At 34.0% G+C, this 24,304-nt stretch overlaps 2 protein-coding genes across 3 annotated transcripts in view; one reads left to right on the top strand and one right to left on the bottom strand.

The window, feature by feature from the left end:
- On the top strand, positions 1-19,705 carry LOC119837667 (gamma-aminobutyric acid type B receptor subunit 2). Of its 2 annotated transcripts, none has more exons than XM_038363388.1 (32): positions 1-214; positions 1,444-1,598; positions 2,922-3,025; positions 4,583-4,720; positions 5,070-5,237; positions 5,347-5,522; positions 5,837-6,011; positions 6,540-6,618; positions 7,030-7,184; positions 7,359-7,513; positions 8,045-8,191; positions 8,538-8,647; positions 9,670-9,800; positions 10,207-10,329; positions 10,585-10,695; positions 11,044-11,172; positions 11,994-12,089; positions 12,764-12,949; positions 13,289-13,400; positions 13,830-13,920; positions 14,254-14,422; positions 14,852-14,998; positions 15,128-15,302; positions 15,525-15,626; positions 16,144-16,254; positions 16,429-16,501; positions 16,631-16,683; positions 16,847-16,923; positions 17,185-17,265; positions 17,373-17,508; positions 18,019-18,231; positions 18,405-19,705. In XM_038363388.1, the coding sequence occupies exons 1-32, from the start codon at positions 207-209 to the stop codon at positions 18,647-18,649; spliced, it is 4,131 nt and encodes a 1,376-aa protein (XP_038219316.1). In that variant the 5' UTR covers positions 1-206; the 3' UTR covers positions 18,650-19,705. The 2 variants fall into 2 exon arrangements, with proteins under 2 accessions (XP_038219316.1, XP_038219315.1); XM_038363387.1 differs by having other exon boundaries at positions 2,919-3,025.
- Positions 19,706-22,017: 2,312 nt separating this feature from the next.
- LOC119837635 (vinculin) overlaps positions 22,018-24,304 on the bottom strand; it is a 32,563-nt gene continuing 30,276 nt past the window's right edge. The window contains exons 23-25 of the mRNA XM_038363324.1: positions 23,830-23,920; positions 23,064-23,128; positions 22,018-22,627 (exon numbers count right to left, since the gene is read on the bottom strand). Of these exons, the coding sequence (XP_038219252.1) occupies positions 22,520-22,627; positions 23,064-23,128; positions 23,830-23,920 (264 nt within the window). The 3' untranslated portion in view covers positions 22,018-22,519. The remainder of the gene's footprint in view (positions 22,628-23,063; positions 23,129-23,829; positions 23,921-24,304) is intronic.

The following is a 24,304-nucleotide window of genomic DNA, read 5'->3' as shown; positions in this document are numbered from 1 at the left end:
ACGTGAGCTTGGTGTCCCGTAACTATTACGAAATATTAAATAATTTCAAGGCATTTATAAATAGCAGCCATGAAATACAATGGTGTAAAGATTTACATTTCGAAATTGTATTCTAGATATAAAATTGACTGAGTGTTTGCGATAAATAACATTTTCACGTGGTATGGTGTGAATTTTATCGAAGTTTCGCCTTTTCTCCTTGTGTTATGAAAATGTGAGTAATAATTAAACACAGCTTTTAGGTTGAGCTAGGTTTTCGCATTATTCTTTCACGTCTAAATTTCCACCTCTTATTTCATCCTCTTTTGGTGTTATTTTATCGATATTATTGAGTTTAAGCTCTTATAGATCTTTAAATACATCAACAAGTTTAAATATAACTAAATATTTATATTTATTAATCAATCTGTAATAAAATAAAATCTGTTTAAATAAAAACATGGTAAAAAAGGTAGATAATATTTATTCGCAGACTAATATTTATATATGTAGGTACATAAGCAATGAATTATATTTTATATTCATAATATAAGTAGCTAAGAGGTACTCGCTCACGTTTTGTAGCGGAATATTATAAATAAATAAATGAACTACTAATGGAGAACCTTCGTAGTTTTTAATCGTCGTAACGGGTTAGGTAATAATTAGAATCTGATTATCAAATTAAACCCACAAAGTACATTTTTTATATAGTTATTCAGATAGATTTTATAACTTTTTCTATACATCCGTTATCATTTCGTTCGTTGTGTGAATCGTTTTGATTTCGCAATACAGATATTATATTCAATCATCATTCTGCAGCATACCTTCGACACGTGCAAGATTCAACAATTAATTTAACACATTTTTCAATCCCATGTTGGTAACTACTGTTAGTTTACCAAAAATATGTTGGCTACCTAAGTCACTGAGCATTAAGAAGTTGTTACTGATGGAAATTTTAAAATCGTTACAAAAATAAACTTAATAAGTATAACGCTACACTACAATTATAAATACCGACTTATTGCACAATTGTGATCCGTAACATTTATTTTGCAATTTAAAGCATTCTTTTTAGTTAGGCTATGTGGGAATTTATAGGAATTATGTATGTATCATATTGCATTAAGAATTTATTTTTCCCAAATGTATGTGGGATACAGGTTGCGCGTCAACGGAACTCCGCGAATGTAATTTTAACATAAACTAACATATGTCATTATATCTATTGCCCATTTCACAAATGAAAAAAAAAAAAATAAATAATCCGACACATAATAATTTTACGGTGACTTAACATTAAAATATCATTAATTTGTCTATACAATGAACTTGAACCGTGTAACATAATAAATGAGTTGGATGATATGAAATAATTTTAAATCTAGAATCTAACTACTTCACTATCTAGTTCTAATAAAAACATCACGATAACTTTTAAGTTCATTCATTTTACAGGATGCAAATGGATCTGCTCATCATCTGCTCCATCCTGGGCTTTACTCATGGTCTACCTCAGAAGCCGAACCTCGACGCCATACTAAACCGTCGCACCGATGTCTACATAGCAGGATTCTTTCCATTCGGCAAGGGGGTTGAAAACTCTAACACTGGTATCTATCAATTCTGAGATGAATACTTAAAGACGATAGCATTTTCGTGCACCTTTTTATGTATTTAAGAAGCAAAATAAAAATAAAAGACTTTTAAACCGTGATATCACTCGCTTTAAAGCGATGGATGCGTCGGAATAAACAACTTTATGAATAAATCGCATTTAAAATCCTTATAAAGTCTTTAATATCTATTTGAGCATAATTTTTCAGTTAGATTTAAATTAAGAGTACGTAAAATTTAACGAGTCTGTAATAATCGGATAATATTGTGATTACTGTAGCAGACGCGAGTTAATATATCCTATATTATAACAGAGTTCATGCTAGCAACAGTGTCTTAAAGACATTGCATTATTACGTATCACATTTATAAATGTAAAACTCGAGATTGCATCTTGCATAGTTTTTATAACAGAATTGTTAATGAATCGGTATGGAAATTGAATAAAAAATTTAAAAGTTTTGTTTTACAGTTTGCACTTGTATACCTACAAACCTACGTCATTTCGGTTAAAAAAAACTGTTTATAAATAAAGATCATGTTAATCAATTCCACTAAATAAACATTCAAACTGTACTCAAAGTTAACTTATCTCGATATTTAATTTAATTAGTTTAGTTAAACGATCTCATCGACTAATTGATGCGTTAATGGGTATCGTTCGGAATATCGAAGAATCGAAATGCTCGCCATAATAGAAATTCGAGGAACCGTAACAGTAACTTTAAAATTGAAAGTAAATGAATGATTATCATATCATGATACTAATTGTTACTGTAAAATACGGTTCCTCGAATCTATATTCAGTTTCAAATAGAAATAAAGTTACTTTTATTTATCATTTTAATTACGTTATACCCGAACTGTTTTTCGTTATAACTCAACCGTTTTACTGATAGGTAAGTTATGTTATTACGGCGATTACGCACCACTGGAGAATGCGAAATATTTTTATAATAAATTTTTACATTAAATTAACTAACATTTCATTTCTCATATTAAATGTTAAACAATAGGATACTTATGTGTACAAGTTTAGGTCTTTCGACTTGTCAGTATATAATACCTATAAATTGTAGACCTATAAAGAAGTATTTCAAATAAATGCAAAATGTTATCACGATAATAGATATTATTAAAACATAACACCATACTAGTATTATAACTGTGTCACAGTCTACTTTAACAAAGAAGTTACTAATTAGTTAATCGTTGACATGAACGCTTGGTACATATTAAGATAGTCCCTATCTATAGCTAGGTAAGATTCAAAATTCAATCTAGAACTGTGTACCAAAGCTATGTGAACACCGCTGTAGGTCGAGGCGTGATGCCGAGCGTGAAGCTGGCGCTGGACCACGTGAATGAGCACGACACTGTGCTCCGGAACTACCGCCTGCATATGTGGTGGAATGATACTGAGGTGAGATTATCTTATATATAAAATTCTCGTGTCACAATGTTAGTCTCTATACTCCTCCGAAACGGCTTGACCGATTCCTCTGAAATTTGGTAAGCATATTGGGTAGGTCTGAGAATCGGCTAACATCTATTTTTCATACCACTAAACGATAAGAGTAAGGCAGAACAGCGTTTGCCGGGTGCAGCTAGTGATATATATAATATAATATAATAATATAGCCTTTTATTCAGATAATCTTTACATACATAGTAAAAAATAAACAGTTACAAACTAACAAAATATTAAACGAAGTATATCTACAATCACAAAATTTGCTGTTTCCATATTTTCTGAAGATCTGTTTCCAACCGTTTCCATTGAGATTATGATATACTATACTAACATTTACTATACTACTTGTTACTTATTATCTACTACAAGATATCTACTACCGATTACCGACTACCTACATCTTACTAACGACTGCCGACTAACTTCTACCTATTAAGTTTTTTTTTTTTGAGGAAGGCTCATAGATTCTCAGGGCCCGCCAGGGAGGGGCCGTCAAAACTCATAAACAAATTATGACATAGACTTTTAATCAGGATACCGTGTGAGTAAAGCAAATGATGAAAGCAATCACGTTGTTGTGGTGAAATTCAGCAGCCTAAAATACTCCCTTCGTCCTTTTTCAAAAGATCCCGAATTATTTGAATATTAGATACAAGAAAAAAGAGTTATTTTCATGACTAACTAATGTCCATAAATTTAGGAAGTATATTAATAATATTTTATCGTTAGCTGTCCCACACCACAACCTTCAAGCTGTCTAAAGCTTTTCTATATTTAATCACTGAAGTCTATAAGGCCTTACTCGTACATAATATATTGATTGTTGGTCGACATTCAATGACTGCAACTTTATCGTTTCGTTGCGTGCAGCCTGAACATCACATCGATTATATTATTGACGTTCTTACCTTGAACTCTATAACAAGGGATATATTGAATAAAGATTATTTATTTATATTTATTTATCTGTGTAATTTGTTAAAGTAATCATTAAAGCATCATCACACCATACATAATATAAAATATAATTTTAGATTTCTCAGATACTCGTTAATTAATACGATGTTCTAATTTTTTTTATGTCATAGCGGGCAACTGAGCTGGTGGTTCGCCTGATGGTAAGCGATCACCACCGCCCGTGAACATTCGCAGAGGCTCAGACCTCTGAGAATGCGCTGCCGCTTTTATGGGATAAGGAAAGGATTGATGAATGTAAAGAAGGAATGGACTGGGAAGGGATAGGAGGGCTCCCCCAATCACCGTACGAAACACATAGCAAGCTATTATTTCACGCCGGTTTTCTGTGGTTTATTTACGGTATAACTACTTAGTTATTCCGATCACGTCACGTTTGTTTGATTATTTTCATAACACCTCGTCAATTAATATAGTTTGATCTACAGAATATATTATTGTCTAATATAAATAATAATTATTGCTTATTTTGCTGGCTTAAGAGACACATTTTCTTTCTGTCTTGGTCTAATATGATAAATTGTCGAACAGTGTAACGCAGCGGTTGGTGTGAAGTCATTCTTTGATATGATGCACAGCGGACCCCACAAGTTGATGCTGTTTGGTGCCGCGTGTACCCACGTCACAGATCCTATCGCTAAGGCGTCGAAACATTGGCACCTTACTCAGGCAAGATTATGTTTTTAATTTGTGTAATGGTGGATTTATTAAGGCAAGATAGAAATTGTTCACACAATAACATCTTGATAACGCCAAAAGATTCAAACAAAGATAATATTGTACAAACAACATACATTGGTATGAACTACTATTATGTATAATAACTACTATTATATTATATATTATTTGTTCTCAAAAATATTTATAGAGCTAACTAAATAATTCTTCTCAAACATCAAATTTAAATTAATAGAACATGGAAGGACCACGCAAGTACAAGATAAAAATAAAAAACATAAAAAACATAATAAAAAAACCAAAGCAACTAATCTCCTAACAAACATCATTCTCATCCCAGCTGTCATATGCGGACACCCACCCTATGTTCACGAAAGAGGCGTTCCCGAACTTCTTCCGTATCGTCCCTTCCGAGAACGCATTCAACATCCCGCGCATTCGTCTACTGGAGCACTTCAACTGGACCAGAGTGGGCACACTGTACCAGAATGAGCCAAGATATGCTTTGGTTTGTGGATTTACCTTTTAATGCTATAAAATTAAGAACGCGATGTTTTCTTAACACAAACACGTAATTTGATGAAAATAAGGGACATAATCGTATATTTTTTGTCCAGGCCCATAATCGTCTCCTCGCTGATCTGGATAATGGAAGTTTCGAGATAGCGGAGACTCAAAGTTTCGCAACTGAGGTTCGAACGGCGTTGAACAAGCTGAAAGAAAAGGATATAAGAATTATTTTGGGCAACTTCAACGAAACTTGGGCGATGAGGATCTTTTGTGAAGCTTATAAGTGAGTTGTTTTGTATTAATTTTAAGAATTATGTCCGTAAATTAATACCATTGTTGCGTCATTTTTATATTTTGTCATTGACACGTATATTATGGTATGTAATATTAAGTTCTTCCCAGTTTGATTCGGAAATCCAACGTTCTCCTAATAATGAGAAAATTATTCTAGCACTTTACGATGTTTTCAACTCGATTACATTTTAGAACTTTAGAAGCGCTTTACATAACATTAAGAATAGTTATTTTCCGCGTATTTTGGGACTATTTGCTTTCTGGGATTATCGCTGCTCCAATATATCGGAAGCAACCCACCAGGCTGGAGATGTACGGTCGCGCGTACACGTGGCTCCTGCTGGGCACGTACAGCCACAAGTGGTGGCAGCGGCGCGCGCCGTGCGCGCAGCGCGAGCTCGCGGCGGCGCTCGACACCGCCATCCTCACCGACCTGCTGCCGCTCTCTACCACGGGCGAGACTACTGTGTCGGGGATCGTGAGTGGACTATTTATTGGCCTAGGATATTTAGAATTATGTGTTTTTGATATTAGCTGTGCATAGAGCGCTTCATGCTATATGACTCTACATTCTTTATTCGAACCGCAAGGGACTGGAACATGCTTCCTGAGTCTGTGTTCCCTGACGAGTATAATCTGGGGATCTTCAAAAGTAGAGTGAACAGGTACCTCCTAGGGAAGCGCGCTCCATCTTAGATTACATCTACGCTTATCATCGCATACGCATCAGCAGGCGAGATGGTAGCCAAGCGCTTCCCTATCCCACAATAAAAAAAGTGCTGAACGTAACGCACATAACGTATTCGATATTATTATATGATCTTAATGTTTTTTGATCAACCAACTACAGCAGATAGTTATAGCTGGTTGATCAACGGACATAAGTATTATTATGTAAATTGCAGTTATCGTTATTATAACAATTCAAAATGTCTCTTATTCATTATTTGGAAAGTGTGTCACCAATTAATGGATCATACAGGAAGTTTTTATCATTATTTTTCAGACGGCAAAAGATTACCAAGTAGAATACGACCGAAGAAGGGGCGTTGAATATTCCAGGTTTCACGGATATACATATGATGGTGAACTATTTATTAAATTTTTATTATTTTCTAGTTTCTTACTTATTTGCTGTTCTTTAGTTTGTTTTTTCAACCGAATTCGAAAAAGGAAGAGGTTAGAAATTCGACTGTATTATTTTTTAAGTTTGTTACCTCAGCACTTATAACTATATAACCCGCTAATACTCCCCCTGTTTTTGCATTTGATAATTTGAAGGAGTTATAGAAGCTTGTTAAAAAAGTTACTTTAATAAAAAAGCATACACACTTAAATTACGAATAGAGAGCTCTCAAGAGTCTGACCATTGAATTGCGAAACTGAATTCAAACTAAAATGAACAATGCATAAATTAACTGATAGACTGTTCTGTATACATTTAGAGATACTTATTCCAGTTGTTGTCAATAAATTAATGTTTATTTAACCCGCAGGTATTTGGGCAATGGCTCTAGCGATTCAGACGGTGGCTCATCGGGTTAAGTTGAAATATAAGGAGAGGACGGTGCAAGACTTTCGGTACCGGGACAAGGAGTGGGAGCAACTGTTTCTGGACGCTCTAACTAATGTCACCTTCGAAGGAGTAACGGTAACGAGACTGAGATTAAATTGATTTGTATTAAAGAAAAAACAAAAGAAAAAAAACAGAAAATTACTTTGTCCCTCCCTTCTTAATCTTAAATTACCTTTTCTTTTTGATGAATTTTCTTAAAAAATGTTTAATTCAATTGCAATCTAAAATGTAATATTTATTAATTTGTAGGGTCCTGTACGCTTCTACGATAATGAGCGCAAAGCATCCATCCTTCTGAAGCAGTTCCAAGGGGACTTGGTGGGGGAAGTGAAGGTTGGAGAGTACTGCGCTGAGAGAGATCACCTTGACTTGAGCAGTGGAGACCCTTTCAAGTGGATCGGGAAGTAAGTAGCAACTATTTGTAGTTGGAATTCCACAGGGCTGTACGCTTGGTCCTTGCTTTTATAAATTAATATTAATACTCAACGACTTCATGCTATGTGGATAAATTCAAACATCTTGAATGTGACTGTGTAAGATACGACACAAATATAAAGGTAATAGCTGCACCCGGCAAACGCTGTTCTGTCTTACTCTTATCACTTAGGGGTATGAAAAATAGATGTTAGCCGATTCTCATAGATACCGGATAAGCACAAAAAATTTCATCAAAATCGGTCAAGCCGTTTCGGAGGAGTATGACAACGAAAACTGTGACACGAGAATTTTATATATTAGAGAGAAGATATAAGCTTATAGCATTTTAAATTACACTGTAACTTTTATAAGTGTGTGACAATAAATTTTAATAAAATCTAAGATTTCAAATTTTTATATAAATCTGTGCAACGCATTTATCTTGCTCCAATATTTTACACATTTTTAATATTTAAATGTATAAATTAATTTATTCATACATTTGACACTGATTTCAGAAACCCTCCAAAAGACCGCACCCTCCGCCTGATCGAACACACTCAAGTGAACCTGACGATCTACATTGTTCTGGTTTCTTGCTCCTGCATCGGCATCTTGCTGGCGACCGGTTTTCTTGCTATGAACATTCATTATAGGAACCAGAGGTATTTATTTATCCCCAATGGGACATATCCAGTTGCAAATATTCTAAAAGGTTTTCTCTTAAAAAGGCATGCACCTCGAAAAAGATCCGCATAACGATAAATATTATAAGAAGCTTAGTTAACAAGACGTTAGACGTCACAAAGTTAAATCAAATGGAAAAATCAGTTTTCGTATTGAATTTCTAAAAGATAAAGCATGATTTCTTTCACAATCAAGTATGGTTTTGACTTTCATATAAAATATTGAATTGTTTATATGAAATGCCTTATTGTTGATCGTTAACTGGAACACTCAACACACATCTATAAATAATACAATTTACTCGTATCACATTAAAATCCTCAGGTACATCAAAATGTCATCACCACACTTGAACAACCTCATCATTGTCGGCTGCATGCTCACTTATCTAAGCGTCATCTTCCTCGGGCTGGACTCTAGCCTCAGCAGCATCGGTAAGTGCCTTTCATCATCACATTATCTTATAGCTACTGACTCACTCATAACCTTTATGTTCATTATGTCTGTCGGATCGAAGGTAACTTGCAATTAAATTCAAAAAGTTAAATAGCGATTTAAATTAATATATAAATTTAAAATTAGCACTTTCGATTCGCATGTCGCTGGCACTAGTCACCCATGGTCTCATCATCTCCATTGATTCTTAGGTCTTTCTCAGGAAGTACCGCGTGGAGGTAATAGCTTTCTCCCAATCCTCGCTTGAGCTTCGACCCTGGGCAGACTGGAATTCCCCAACCAAATTTTGGGAACCCCTTTGTAGCATGATTCTGAGAAAGGCCTAGGCTCTATCTAGGTCACCGGAGTCGACAGCATGTTTCCAAGTTTTGGTTTTATCCTTTCTATCCATCTGCGGTGCTTTTGGTGGTTTGTCATGTGCCTTCCGTTTGTTTCTGTTATGTATGTTTGGTTCTTTATCGGTAACATTGTCGTTCTAATAACTAATTTTACATGCTATTTTATTTATTGCTTATTCTTTGTTTGTGTTGCGCGTGTTAAGTCATGCTTTTACAATGCTGTTGCCGTTACTAATTAGTTTCTGCCATCTGCCTCTATCTTTAAATTATCTGTTGAAATAAGCGTATCTAAATTCCTTTCCCTACACCTTTTAATGTGATAATTAAACGAGTGTATTAAATGAGACTTTAAAAAAATCCAATCTTCTTTAGTTCTTATCTTTTAAGAATAAGACATTAATTATTTACATTATAGCTTTAAATAAAGAATTTCTTACTGATATTATTAATTTATAGAAGTATTTAAAATATTTGTATATTGCGAAAGAATAGGACTCCTTATTTCTTTTCCTGTTAAGCGGCATAACCCATCTTAGGGGTCAAATTGAAATGCCCAGTATAAAATTTTGTATTCATTCGCATTTCAAATGTCTTTATTCATTATACTGTATTTTTATAAAAATAACTGATAGAAACTGTTGAACATTTGTTTGAATGTGTAGCGGCGTTCCCATACATTTGTACGGCGAGAGCGTGGCTTCTGATGGCGGGTTTCAGTTTAGCTTTTGGCGCTATGTTCTCTAAAACATGGCGCGTACACTCCATCTTCACTGACGTCAAACTTAATAAGAAGGTACGTTTTTTACCTTGAATTTGAGCCAATTGGCCTGTTCTTTTGTGTTTGATAGGAAGTTCTTGTCATTTGGTCCCATTTTAAAATTTGGACTAGCAACTCCTTTAGGGATGTGTATTGTTAGACCTTTTACGTGGTTATAAAAGTCCCAAAACTACAATCTTTTTAATCTTCTTTGTTTCTCTAATTCATTACAAAAAAGACTATACAAACAACAATTGATACAATATTCTGGTGACACCCTCTAAAGCAACAGAGTACTTAATCCTAGTATTTTTATCTTCTAATTATTTTATACACAATACTCCGTTTTACTTACGATGTAATATTAAAGTGAAACAATCAAAACCAGCTCTTTATCTAAATCTCAATAGCAAAATCCACTGTTCTCAATACCTTATTGCAGGTGATAAAAGATTACCAGCTATTCATGGTGGTGGGAGTGCTGCTGTGCGTGGACCTCGCTATTATGACCACCTGGCAGATATCAGACCCTTTCTACAGAGCCACTAAGCAAATGGAGGCTTATGTAAGATTAGTTCTTCTTTACGTGTTGTTGAGAGTCTGTTCCATACCTTTGTTAAAATAAGGAATTATTTTCCAATCTTTACTAGTTTTACCTAAAATAAATTTCCGGATAGTTTTTTCGCATCAAATATCTCAGTGCCTACTGTGATGTATTTATCTATTTTATTTATTAATCAGATAAGATAACACACAAAAATAATTAATATAGAAATATTTTCTAATTTATTTTCGGTAAAGAGGTTTTTTTTACTTTCAGCCCCATCCTACCAGTGAAGATATTGTCATAGTACAAGAAAATGAATACTGCCAGTCGGAACGAATGCCCATATTTATCGGAGTGATTTATATCTACAAAGGGTTATTATTGGTGAGTAAAATATACATTATAACACCTTTCCAATACAATTAGATCATAGAAAGAAGAGGATGCAGTGGAATAAATTAAAATATGGATCTCTTATTGAAAATTTTGAGCAAACCTGAATTTTCTCTATATATTTACTATGAATTCACAGATAAATCGTGTGTAAATGTTAATTTTTTAATAATAAATCGAGACAAATCGTTCAAAATATCTGTTCTATAATTAGCACTGACATAGAAACGTAGTGCTCACAATACTGATTAAAGTCACGATCATGGTCCTGACCACATGGTCATGACCACGTGCATGAATACATGGACGTGGTCGTGGTCAGTCAATCAGTCATTGCAGGTGTTCGGGGCATTCCTGGCGTGGGAGACGCGTCACGTCTCCATTCCCGCGCTGAACGACTCAAAGCACATCGGCTTGTCCGTCTACAACGTGTTGATCATGTGCATCATGGGTGCGCCCATTGCGCTGGTCAGTTGGTCCATGGGATAACTTATCTATATCATCACTATCATCAGCTTCACCGTCATTCATTCATGACATGATATACTAAATATCATATTTAAGCTCACATCCATAGTCATTGTTCAGGGTAGACAATAGACAATCAATGGATCAAGTAAATGTTAATTGGTGAAAGTATTTTTGAAATCAGTCGTGTAGTTCCTGAGATTGGCGCGGTCAAACAAACAAACTGTTTTGCTTTATATGATTGGTATAGAAGAATACATGTAGTTAACCTCGGGGACATACCTGCTTTGTAATATAGAATATAATATAATGCAGTGTTGCTGAGATTCACAATCTTTGTTGAAATCTCTAAGATTTATTATTATTAATTGATAACGGTACATTTTATTTTATTTTGAAATAGTTCATAAATTACTATTACTACTTTTTTGATAGTTCCACCATATTATAATGTAAAGTATAGTAAAATCTGTAGATCAATTATTATTAGTTGATGTTTTAGTTGAATTACTTCTAATGATCAGTTAACATTTATTTACTTTTAAATACTTTATTGCTCAATGCACATCCTACTAATATCATAAACGCGAAAGTTTGTAAGGATGTGTGTGTGTTTGTTGCTCTTTCACGCAAAAACTACTGAACCGATTGCAATGAAATTTGGTACATAGACGGCTGAACAACTGGAATAAGATATAGGCAACTTTTTATCCCGATATTCCTACGGGATGCGGACGTATGCGGGTGAAAACGCGGGGCGCAGCTAGTATTATATACAAAAATAACCTATTTAGTTATATTTTATAATAATTCTATTCCAGGTGTTAGCTGACCACAAAGATGCGCTCTTCGTTTTGATCTCAATTTTTATAATTTTCTGCACAACCGCGACGCTTTGCCTGGTGTTTGTTCCCAAGGTATGATGTTTTTAAAGTACATTTTTGCTTTATCAACTTAAATTATTTAATTACTGTTTTTAAAAATTACAGCACAATGTAAGTTTACTTAACGAACATGTATTTGCGACTTTTCCCAGCTACTGAATTTATTTGATCTGTTAGTGGATGATCATACTACATATGGTGACGGCGTCGTTAACGTATTTATGTTATTTTTTTTTTTATTTTATTTTTTTTTTTTATTTTACAGTCGACAATGGAGCTGGTGGGACGCCTGATGGTAAGCGCTACCACCGCCCATGAACATTTGTAGAGGCATAAGGTCCTTTGCAGACCTTACGCCTCTACAAATGAATTGCCGACTTTTTGGGAATGGATTAAGAAAGGATTGGCGATAGGAAAAAAGGAAAGGACTGGGAAGGGTAAGGAAAAGGATATGGGCCTCCGGCTCCCCCACTCACCGAACGAAACACAGCAGAATGCTATTTCACGCCGGTCTTCTGTGGGAGTGTGGTACTTCCCCGGTGCGAGCTGGCCCAATTCGTGCCGAAGCGTGCTCGACTACCACATACAATTTTAAAACCAAACCCCCAAAAAGCACTGCCGATATACAATTAGGTGGCACATCAGCCGTAGGGCCTGCTTGCATGCTCTGGTTAGTTTTCCTAACGCCAGCCGCTCCCGGCCCGCAGCTGCTGGAGCTGCGGCGCAGCGGGCAGCCGGGCGCGGCGGGCGCGCGCATCCGCGCCACGCTGCGGCCCGCCGCCGCGCACGAGGTGCGCTCGCCCGGCCCCGAGCTGGAGCGCCGCCTCAAGGAGCTGCGCCACTACAACACGCGCTACCGCCGCACGCTGCAGGCCAAGGAGACCGAGCTGCAGGTGACGGACCTTCGACACTCCTTTGAACGTCGAAGGGACACTGGAGGCCGACAACGGGTGGACAATTTGTATGGAACTATGCGCAATCTAGAGAACCGCCGTAAATTCGTGTCTATTCGGGTTCCATTTATCATGAAAACGGAACTAAAGGGACCATCTCTTCTTGAAGTTATTCTCGTTAGTTTTAGTCACAGCATCGTGTCCAGATGTTGATGTATTTAATAATAAACTTTAAAGTAAAAATAAATTTTAAACGTAGAAAATATATATGAACATAGCTAAGCATATTTATACCTGCGCTGCTGTCGATTAACTACTGCATTTAACAATAATTTACAGATGCTGCTCAGCAAACTCGGTGAAGACATAGATGCCTCGATAAAGGACGCCAAGTCGCCCGCGACGCAGCGGACCAAACTGCACATACCCAAAGAAAACATTAGCCATCCAGGTATGAACGGATAAGTAATAAATTATAATAATGTAATGTCATGTAAAAATGTGCTATATTAACTTAAAAAATAGAATACGTTTAAAAAATAGGACATATTTAAGTGTACAGTTACAGTAATGTTCCTAAAATAAAAAAGACATATAAAAATACATGTACAATAATTATTTACTACAAAAAGGGTACCGACGTTCCTTGGGAGGGAAGTACAACATAGATGCTAAAATAGGATCAAATGACAATAGTTTGTTATCAAACACATAAAGAACCATGCCATTCGGTTGAAAATCCCCGGCGTTTAAAAAAAGCAGTCGAATTGGGAACCTCTTTCGCTTTTGGGAACTTCGGCTAAAAATAACCATTACATTAATAAAAAGCAATAATAATACAACGGATTCACACAAATACATATACACGAGTCGCTTCCAGAGACTAGCGACATCACCTCGACGTGCAGCCTGAGCGCGTCCGCCGCGGACAATGAGCTAACCAGCCTCTCCATGCAACTACCTATTGATAAGTAAGTGTGCTTCATCTTACCTGGCAAGAAAGAAAGATAGATAAATAGTAAATGACATAAAAAAATAACTCAATCCAAATATCTAATAGTACGCAATAAAAGTCATGTTAAGCGTATGCTTTAGCTGTTAGAACTTTGAAGCGTCACCAGATGAAATAGTATAACGCTGTTTGCCGTCAGGCCATATGCTGAATCAGCAAGTCGCAAAAATTGGCCTTTGAGGTATTAGTCCGCCATTTTGTACTCACGTGGTCCCATTTAAATTTAGCTTAGTTATTACAATTTTAAAGCGATCATTTGTTTAAGTTATTAATTGGCAAGACAACCACACAGGCCAAAACCCATAGTCCAAGAGGTTAAAGAGGTAAAAGAGCCGAAGAAAGAACAAACAAAGAATGTATCATTCAAGAACCACCTCGACTACACCAGTCCACCTTCCTCGAAAGCAGTACCCGAGAAGGACCAGCTAGCTAAACTACCGTATGGGTGGTCAGCAAACGAGGTAAGATGAATTATTTGCATTATAACCATCTCAGACTACTACATGTTTGCTATTTAAAATAATAGAAGTTACCTGTTTAAATTCAATATTTTATATCTCAAAACAAAAAAGTAAAAAACACATTTACTGTCATATAATCGTTACGTACATGATCCATTGACTATTACTTATTCTTGCTCGATTTATTTAATAACTAGGATTGAATAATCTAGTGTCTTAAATGTTAATTTATAATCACGTTACTGATGTGGAATATTACACCTAAAGAAGAAACCTCAAACAATTTGAAGCAATGAAATATGAAAAATGATATAAATCGATACTTTGTTATAAAATAACTAAAAAAAAAACAAAAACTAAATTATAGTGATAGAATAGCTGATTATGATCACTGTATAATAACCTAATAATCTTTATATATTTATTCAGGAACAAGAAATTCCCAAACCGGAACCAGCAAAAGCTGAACCTAAGACGATCCCAGCGCTGAAGGCCACCACAGCTGACACGGCTAAGTCCATGCCAGCTAAGTTACAGGAGCCCATGTACACTAAAGCTGCGCCCAAGGTCAATAAGGTTAGATGTATTTATGGAATAGCGTATTAATAGGCTGGTAATAGAAGATAATAGTTTGTTGGCTGCTTTTCCCTACCCTCTTGTTATTTATGAGACTTAACTAAAAGAGAATTAAACAACTCCCCCCAGACACCAGAATTTCAAAAGAAGCTCAAAACCCCCGATGGCATGAAAACTCCCCCGCGGGAGTCACGTACCCGAGCGCATCGCCGCAGCGGCTCGGGGCATGTTTTGCTGTCTGATCTAATGAGGGTGTCCTCTGACGACCAGGAACCACCTCCAGGCTTGGAGAGGAAGGTTATCGGTGAGTGATTAACACTTAATGAATGAGCAATGGTAATAATTTAATGTCTGGTTGTCAGAACAGAAATCAAAAATTTTTTCGAAAGGATGATCATTATTGTTAATACTTTTATCACTAGTTTTTCATAACCACATCTTATAAACACAGAGATAGTTTAATTTTCCTCTCAATCAAATCATCTTTGATTATTTGACAAATTTATATACTGATTTTTTATTTCAGGTCAAGAGAGAGACCCGCCAATACCTCCAAAGCCGAAGCAAGAACCAGAAGATATCCTGGATATTGATCTAGATTATTCGTCAATGGAAAGGAGGAAATCCTGTAAGTACTTCCTTATTGAAACTGTTGCTAATGGACAATTACTACAATTCCGATTAGTCGTAATACTGATTGTTTCCTTCGGCTGCAACATAGCTATATGGTTTTAACTTAATTCCATTAGACAGGCAAGTTCATATTTATGTCATACTAGCTGCGCCCCGCGGTTTCATCCGCGTAAGTCCGTACCCCGTAGGAATATCGGGATAAAAAGTTGCCTATATGTTATTCCAGTTGTCCAGGTGCCTACGTACCAAATTTCATTGCAATCGGTTCAGTAGATTTTGCGTGAAAAAGCAACAAACACACACACACACACATCCTTACAAACTTTCGCATTTATAATATTGGTAGGATGGTGGATAGGTAGTTATGCATTTTTCCACTTTTATATATTTCCGACTTTTCCAATACGTACATAATTTTATTGCATAAAAATTCATTACGAATTAACCATTAAAAGCCCAAAATAAGACAAAGATAAAAAAAACATTTCTTTCAAATTATCTAATTTTTTCAGGTCAAAGAAAAGACTCAGAGAGGAGAAAGAAAGAGAATTACATCGTGGTGCAGAGTGATCTGTGGGACACCAACACGTTTCAGTACACATGCCAGAAGTCGCCGCAATCTGGTATTAAATTTACGCTCATACCTTGTTAGAAAAAAATTATTCCATATCCTGTGCCATTATAATATTTAGAAAGATCAACTCTAAATTTAGTATCATTAATTTTCGCATAACTTACTACCCATTCCCTGCTTGTGTATTAATTTTTAGACCGATCAAGCGTTATTCGTGTTTCAGCGCACGCGCACTCGCCAATACAGCGTAGCGTGTCTGAGAAAAGTAGACAGCAATCCTCGCCTCACCATCACAGGTTTGTATGATATTAAATTAAATCTGTATGTACATAAAATTTCGTATTCTTAGTTTAATCACATTGTATGAATAAAAGTAAAAAGAATAGTATGAACCAAATACAATTTAAATCAAATATTTCTTTCAGAGACAGTGAAACGAAAAGCGAAAGGAGGGCTTCGAATGCATCAATTAATCACAGTACGTATTTTTGAGTGCATTATTCTATTGATATCCTCAATGCATAATGAATTAAGCATATATAAGTTAAAGAATACGAAAATCCCGTTAAATATAAAATTTTACCAGGCTAGGCTACACGATTGTTAATATATATTGAAAAAATTATTTGTCATTTTTATAGCGGGTACTATGAGAGTGGGGACACCGGAAGGATATCGGGAGGCTGAAACTCTACGAATGTCAGACCGACTGTCCAAGGTGAAACTTTTTAATTTTGTAAATAAAAATCACACTTCATTTTCTACCATAAAACTATTCCAAAATAAATCAAAATAACAAAATCCCGATGGTTTTAGTGTATCGCGAAAACTAATAGAGATTTCACAAAAACAGTTTCAAGAAAAATCTGCCAGCAACAGAAATAGTTTTTTTATCTTATTTGCATCATGTGGTGCAGTACACCCTGTAAAAAATATACGAGCGAAATAAAAATATTGGTCTTGATTTGAAAATTTCCAGCGTCGTGGCTCTGAGTTCCCTCAGCCGGTGAGCACGCCTCCTCATCAAACCCTCACCAAGAGGAGACAGTCAACTGCACAGGTGCAGTATTTGCATATAATAAAATTTACATCTCACATTCTCATTTTTCTTTGTAATAATTGTTTTTTTTTTCAATTATAATCGTCAATTAAATTGATTTTTTCCAGATGAGGTATCAAGAAGATAAGTCAGAGCGAATAGAAGTGCAGAAGAAAGAAGAGTCGCGGAAAGTTCTGGACAAGTCTAAAGAGATTCAGGAAGACAGTTGGAAACCAGATCCTGATACTATCAGGGTTTCTAAAGGTATGCTTTAGATAATTAACTGTGTGCGAAAAAAATACAGTTCAAAAAATTATGGTTCCAGTGCTTTATGTCAGGAGTAAAATAAAGAAAGAGAGATAAAAATAGACAGACTAGATATATGATGTCGCTATACAGATATTTATAATTATAATTTCTTTTTGGTTTATTATTTTTTTATTCCCGTTGTACCAATAATGATCATTATGCCCTTTCAAGGTCGCCAACAGCTGGTGTTCTTCTTTTCTAAACTAATTAAAAATCAATATTCGTATAACCATTAATCAGTTTGTCAGTTCTTAATGAATGTTTTTACTATGGATTTTATGGTAGAATGAAATATTATACTTATTAATTTTTTATATTCATCAAAATAGTGCACGTACTGTGTGTGTATTAAAGTCTGTTGCCCTGCATGTTACCGTTCATACAAAATAGAAAGCAATTACTTTTTTATCTTCACAATACACAAGTAAATAATTCTCAGTCTAAGCGAACAATAATTATTCTTAGGGCAAGAATCCCCAGCTAAACGTCTCCGTCAAGAAGCCGAACCACTAAAGCGCGCGAACGAAGCTCGTCTCTCGCAAGCCGCACCAGTCGCACCCGCCCCCCGCGTGCCGCACGTGCCGCAAGTGCCGCACGTGCCGCACGTACCGCCTACCCGCACGCATGCGCACCCGCCTCACCATAAGAGCAGCCCAAATGTTGCTGCTAGGAAGTGCGGTGAGTGTTGACTCTCTACTACTAACTACGTCCTGATAGTCGGACAATAAAAAAAAAGAAGAATAAAAAACAACACACACACACACACAATTTTATCGTAAATTATATATTTTTTTATATTTAAACCGCTTCGGAATATTGGTGTAACTCATAAAAATATTCAACATTAACAGAATCAGCAAGCAGTCGCGAAGAGCGTAAATCGTACACGCGCGGCGAATCAAAGAGGCAAGAGTCAGCCGACCGCAAAATGTACACCGCGAGCTCTGAATCCGAACTTTTCGAATACGCGATACTTCCAATATTCCAGAAACTTCTTACAGAGAGGCACAAGAGTCAACCGCATGGTCTAAACCTGAGTTACGGCGTCAGTTGCCCTAATATATCAATAAAATGCGATATTGTTGAATATTTGTAGCTTATTACTAGATGACTGATTTTTTATCTATGCTTAATATGCGCGGGAAATTTGACACTTGTCGACCTGCTTAAGGACAACTTTGATACGCCTGATCCTCTAACGGTGTGCTGAAAGACAGTTAATTTAAATAGATAAGCTATTAATAAATCCTTGCAAGCAAGCAATGGAACTATAGACAGCAATATTTAATTTTATTGTGTTGACACAAATGGCGCCAATAAAGGATTGAAATTGAGATAAATTATTACGAACTCATTTGAATTATTCATGCTATCTCGCTTACACTCACGGGACAGGATTAATACAATATTGTAAAAATCTTATACAAAAATTACCATAAATTCGTTAAAATAAAAATTACTAACGAGTACTACTATACTAGGAATAATCAATTTAGATGTAATCTAGAACATAAAATTGTAACTGAATATTCTAAACTGTATCATACGAATGTAGATTTATTATGGGCTAGAAAATCGTCAATTTTTCAGTATTCATTAGATAATATAGAATCTAGTCATATATTAACTAAATTAATAGTTGCACAAATTATCTTTATCTGTTGTAGATTTAAGTGTTTGTTCTGTTATGAGTTTTTAACTCTAGTTATATTATAATTGATAATATCCTTTACCCAATTGTATTGTAGAATGAACAAAGCTAGAAATTCATTTTTAAATAAACAATTATAGTTTTCATTATTAGTATGTTCTGAAAATCTTTACATCTATTTTAATGGAAAGCATTGAGCCTGTCTCTCTAACTCTTAGAACCTAACGCCGGGTCTAAATTAAATATATCGGTTGTGATTTGACATCTTTGCTAGGTTGAAAACCACAGCTAACCTAACTAGTAATATAGAAAGAAACAGAAATAATTTACATAATACAGAAACGTTTATATTTTTAATCTGACGAAATTTATTTTTGCGTGTTAATTTTTAGTGTTCCGTTATGTTTTTTCAATGTTACAAGGAGACCACAGATAACACTATAATAAGACTATAAAAAGGTTGTTTATATTTTGGTTTTTGTTGTCTGTGCACAATTAAAGACTAACCTTTGTTAATTGTTATTGTATATAGTAATAATAAAGTTTATTAATGACCTTGAGTTTTATTGTTTTCACTTCCTACAAACATGTGTATTTTAAAAAGCTAATTATGACTTTTTAAATTAGGTACTTCGGGATATTTCGTCTTATAAAATGTTTAAAGCTCTATTGTTCATCTATTACAATAAATAATATTAAAGTGTCTGTTAAATTGAAATACACGGTTATACTCAGTATACGTATGAAACATTTTTTTTTTTGTATAATTTTTATAGTCTGTTAATTCTTGCTAATCTCAGGAACGCCTGGACTGATATTAACGCAACCTTTACAGGCAGATACCTTTTGTAATGAAGTGTAAGTTTGCTACTGATTTTCTTTGATCCAATATGCCCACGGGAACTTTGGGATTTAAAAGGTTATTCATACGGATGAATCCGTGGGTCATTATTCAGTTCAACTTAATATAACGTGCGATGAAATAAAACAAGAAGTAAATGAAAAGCTTTATTAGAATAAATAACATAAATTCATGTAACAAAATAGTAAAAAAAACATGTGTTAAAAATTAAAATATTACAGTAGCAAAAAGCACACACACTATTATAATGTAAATATTATTCTATCTAACTCACAAGACAGATGAATTAATATTGTTAAAAAAATTAAAATAATTATTCTCATAATTTTGACATTTGGTGTTTGGCTGTTTGTTAAAAAAAACCTTTGATTTATTAAACATGACATAAAATATATAAAAATACGCGATGGTTCGCTTCATTTAAAACTGTTTCGATACTTACAAAAATACAACTCTACTTATGGTAATACGATTTAAGTGTTTACTCAAAGATCTTACAAATTAAGACGCCTGTTTCACAAATATGGGCGATTTTAACATAAAAAAGGTTAATATTTAATCATTATAACTACGCAGCTTAATTCTTTCAATATTCAGCTCTCTCTTTCTTTCTCAACGTCTATTCACCTTCTTTCTCTTTCATGTTACGAAATGTGCCTTCACTTCGATTTGACAATTATTTTATTGCTTGCCAAAGAAATTTCTCGAGACAACAAGCAAATATTTTTGTGAAACAGGCTTCAAAAAGGGTGTTAATACATTGTTACACTCTACAATAAATATTGCTTGTGATACTTGATGCCATTTTAAGGCTGTTGTCGCATAATTAGCATTTTGTGCAACTGTTCACTAAGTATTTCGATATATATATTTTTTTAGTTGAGTGATATATTGTTTTTTTCGTAATATACAAAAGGTAAGATTTATGAACTGTATAAAAATAATTACTAAGTTCAAATTCTCAGGGATCGCTATTTTTTTATTGAATTAACTATCTTTATAAATAAAATAAGAAATCTAAAAAAATCTATATTTTTCAATATCGTAAAAGCATCGCTAATATAAGGCCATACAATAGTATAATATTAGATATTAGAACCATACTCAATTTTGAGTGTCATATTTCTGTTCCTACGACACTTTAACGATTACTTAAAATTGAGTATCGCTTGAGTTTATATAAGCGAAATACAACATTAAATATTATCATGGCTAAAAACAAATTTCGCTACAAAATAAGTAGAGACAGCACTAAATAAATTTATTTATATATATATCGCGTACGTTATCTTCTAATCTATAATTTTTAGTACAACCATTTATTTTTCCGATTTTTTTTTTGTATATAAAATCTATATTAAAATATATTTTCTAACGAATACAATCACACCAGATCTCACGTAACACTATAAAGCACTTGAATGGCACTTTCATTTCGAATCACACTACACCCTAACTTTTGCGAAACATAATATTAATTTGTGAGTTATAATATGTAAAATAAATAATTTTTAAAACTGCGAAAGAATTGGCGAATTAATAGTTAATTAATAAAAATATATGGCTATTTGAATATTTCGATATTTTTTTATTCTGCTACAAATGATGAGGTTTAACAATACATTTTAAAAAGGACATTTTTATTGAAATCTACTACGTTTGAATTTTTATTGCGCATCTGTGGTCTATTTTCATTTTACAGAAAGTACTCGTATTATTTTGTTCGGTAAAATAACAGGACACAACAAAAAATCTCATTGACAGACACACACATGCATATTATAGTAAATTATACGCTTTTCTATATATACGTAAAGAATTCATGAAATTAAATAAAAAAATCTGTTTATGGATTTAAAATCTACGAAATTTTCAAAATACATATGTATCACAATATATATATATATAAAGAATACTATTAAATAACATTGTATATTTTAGCACCCGATAAATACATTTATTACATACTATACGTAAATATAATCAGACTGTATATTATATTTTTTTAACACCACCAAGCCATAACACAAAGATCTTTTCTTATTTATTTGCGCTTTGACGCAAATTTAGCCTTTCTATACTCATTCTTATGAGCTATTATTGCTTGTATATATATTATATTTGTAATAAAAAGAATCAGAAGTTATATAGCAACCGTGTATAACCTATAAGATATATATAATGGGAAGATTTTTTGAGAATTTATTTATCAAAATAATGTATTACATGATCTGTATATTATTATAAATTTCTTAATATTAAGCTAGCATGTATTATTTTATATTTTTATTGCTTTTTCTAATAACTTTGAATGCCCCTTTCGCTGTTTTCTTTATTTCTATCTATTTTGAATGTGGACAAAAAATTTGTTGATTTTTCATCCAATTGCTATAGCCATGTTGTTTTTTCTTATTTAAGTACCATAAAAGGTACAAAAAATGTACATTTTTCGATTAAATCTGATACCAAGGCGAGCGCCTCACCCACCGCAGCCGGTAGGCGCCTTGCTCCGTCCTTATTTTGATCGACGCTCCTTCGGCGGCTTTCACAGTTTCTTTCACCTGCATTGAAATAAATATTCTTAGAAAAAATACAGTTTAATAACACTAACATTATAAATGTGAAGGTTTGTTCGTTGAATGTTTGTCCGTTAATCACGCTGAAACTACTGAACGGATTTTTGTGAAATTTGGTATACAGACAGGGTATGAGCCGACTTGGGTAATAGGATACTTTTTATCCCGATTAAATGCTCCCTTGGGATTAAACAGGAATCTTGAACATATTAAGTTGAGTCACTTTAAATTAAAACATTATGGCAATATTGAATTTTTGGCACAACAAATATCCTGCTACAAAGATTTCGTTTATCCATTTTACCCATCACTTCTTTACTGTTGTATGGATGAAGATCATACTCCATCCATACATAATAATAACATATCCCTTTAATCCATTAATATTTTGTAATAATTCCATAAATCATAATCAACTTACGCTCTGCATCAGGTTTTGCGCGTTGCCCACCAACATTTCAGTCGCCTCCTGGTCCTCTTCGCTTCCTATAAAAATAAATTGATTTAATAACATATAATAAATATGTTTACTAAATAAGAAGAAATATAATGTAAACACGTATATAAAACGGGATTGAAACACGAATAAATCATATTTAAAAAAACGTTTCAATACTCAAAGAAAAAAATAGGATTAAATATTAAATAATTAATGATTTTATTAAATCTAAAAAGGAAGCGATAGCTTTAAATATTGCCTTTTATTATAACTTTATTACATGTTAAGTTTTATATATAATATAATAAAATACCTCTATAATCCGCCATACCGACTGCGTAAAATAAAATAAATATAAATTTATATAAGCTTTAATATTCTACCAATACTATCAATGCGAAAGTTTGTAAGTACGGATAGATGGATGTATGTATGTATGGATGGATGGATGGATGTTTGCTACTCTTTTTCGGGTGAAAGTGTAACAAACAAACAAACAACATACAACTTGAATGTGTATTTTGTTTGATAGTGGAATTGTACAATTATTGTCTTTTTTTTAAATTTAATATAGTTTTTGATGAATGGTGACGGCTAAGTTGTCTATAATTAAGTAATTAAGCAATTATAATTAACACTTCAAGCAGTAATAAGCAACATTAGAAATCTTATATGGAGTAGCGATAATGAAGTTATAAACATAATCTATAACTCTAAGACCTCAAATAAGTCTAGTCCTAAGTGATACCTTGCGCTCCCAACATGGTTGCTTTAACCGTGGACAGGATCTTCAGCTGCGTGCCAATCGTCGGGATCCTCTCGCACACTTGCAGCAAGTTCTGAAAATACATACACATTTATATTGTTTCTATATTTTCATCCACTTGACTTAGTTGTTACGTGTATGTATAAACGTATGTTACTTGTGTGGATGGGGATTATTTAGGAATTTTAGTTAAATGATTCTTATTGGGAAAAAGGTTACCGATGTCTTAAAATATTTAGTGTTTTAAGATCGAATATCACATTTAATCCAATTATTAATGGATAATACGATTTGAATTTTGTAATAGCAAATTATGTATGCTCGAAGGACCAAACTGACTATTTGTAGTCGTTCCAAATCTTCATCGTACGCGGGAAGAAGTTGCGGGTGAAGCGTATGGTGGTGGACCGCTAACCATCCAGATGGTATGGATGGAATTGGTGTTTGGATTTTTTTT

This window comes from Zerene cesonia, chromosome 28 (genome assembly GCF_012273895.1).
Source record: "Zerene cesonia ecotype Mississippi chromosome 28, Zerene_cesonia_1.1, whole genome shotgun sequence".
NCBI classification, from domain to species: domain Eukaryota; kingdom Metazoa; phylum Arthropoda; class Insecta; order Lepidoptera; family Pieridae; genus Zerene; species Zerene cesonia.
Note: the sequence above shows the minus strand (reverse complement) of the source record. Positions and strands in the feature narration are given on the sequence as shown.

Bases quoted from the DNA above. Each gene is read 5' to 3' on its own strand.
- LOC119837667 (XM_038363387.1), top strand. The intron at 7,185-7,358 runs GTAACGAGACTG...ATTAATTTGTAG, and splicing joins TCACCTTCGAAGGAGTAACG to GGTCCTGTACGCTTCTACGA. The intron at 8,648-9,669 runs GTAAGTGCCTTT...TTGAATGTGTAG, and splicing joins CTCTAGCCTCAGCAGCATCG to CGGCGTTCCCATACATTTGT.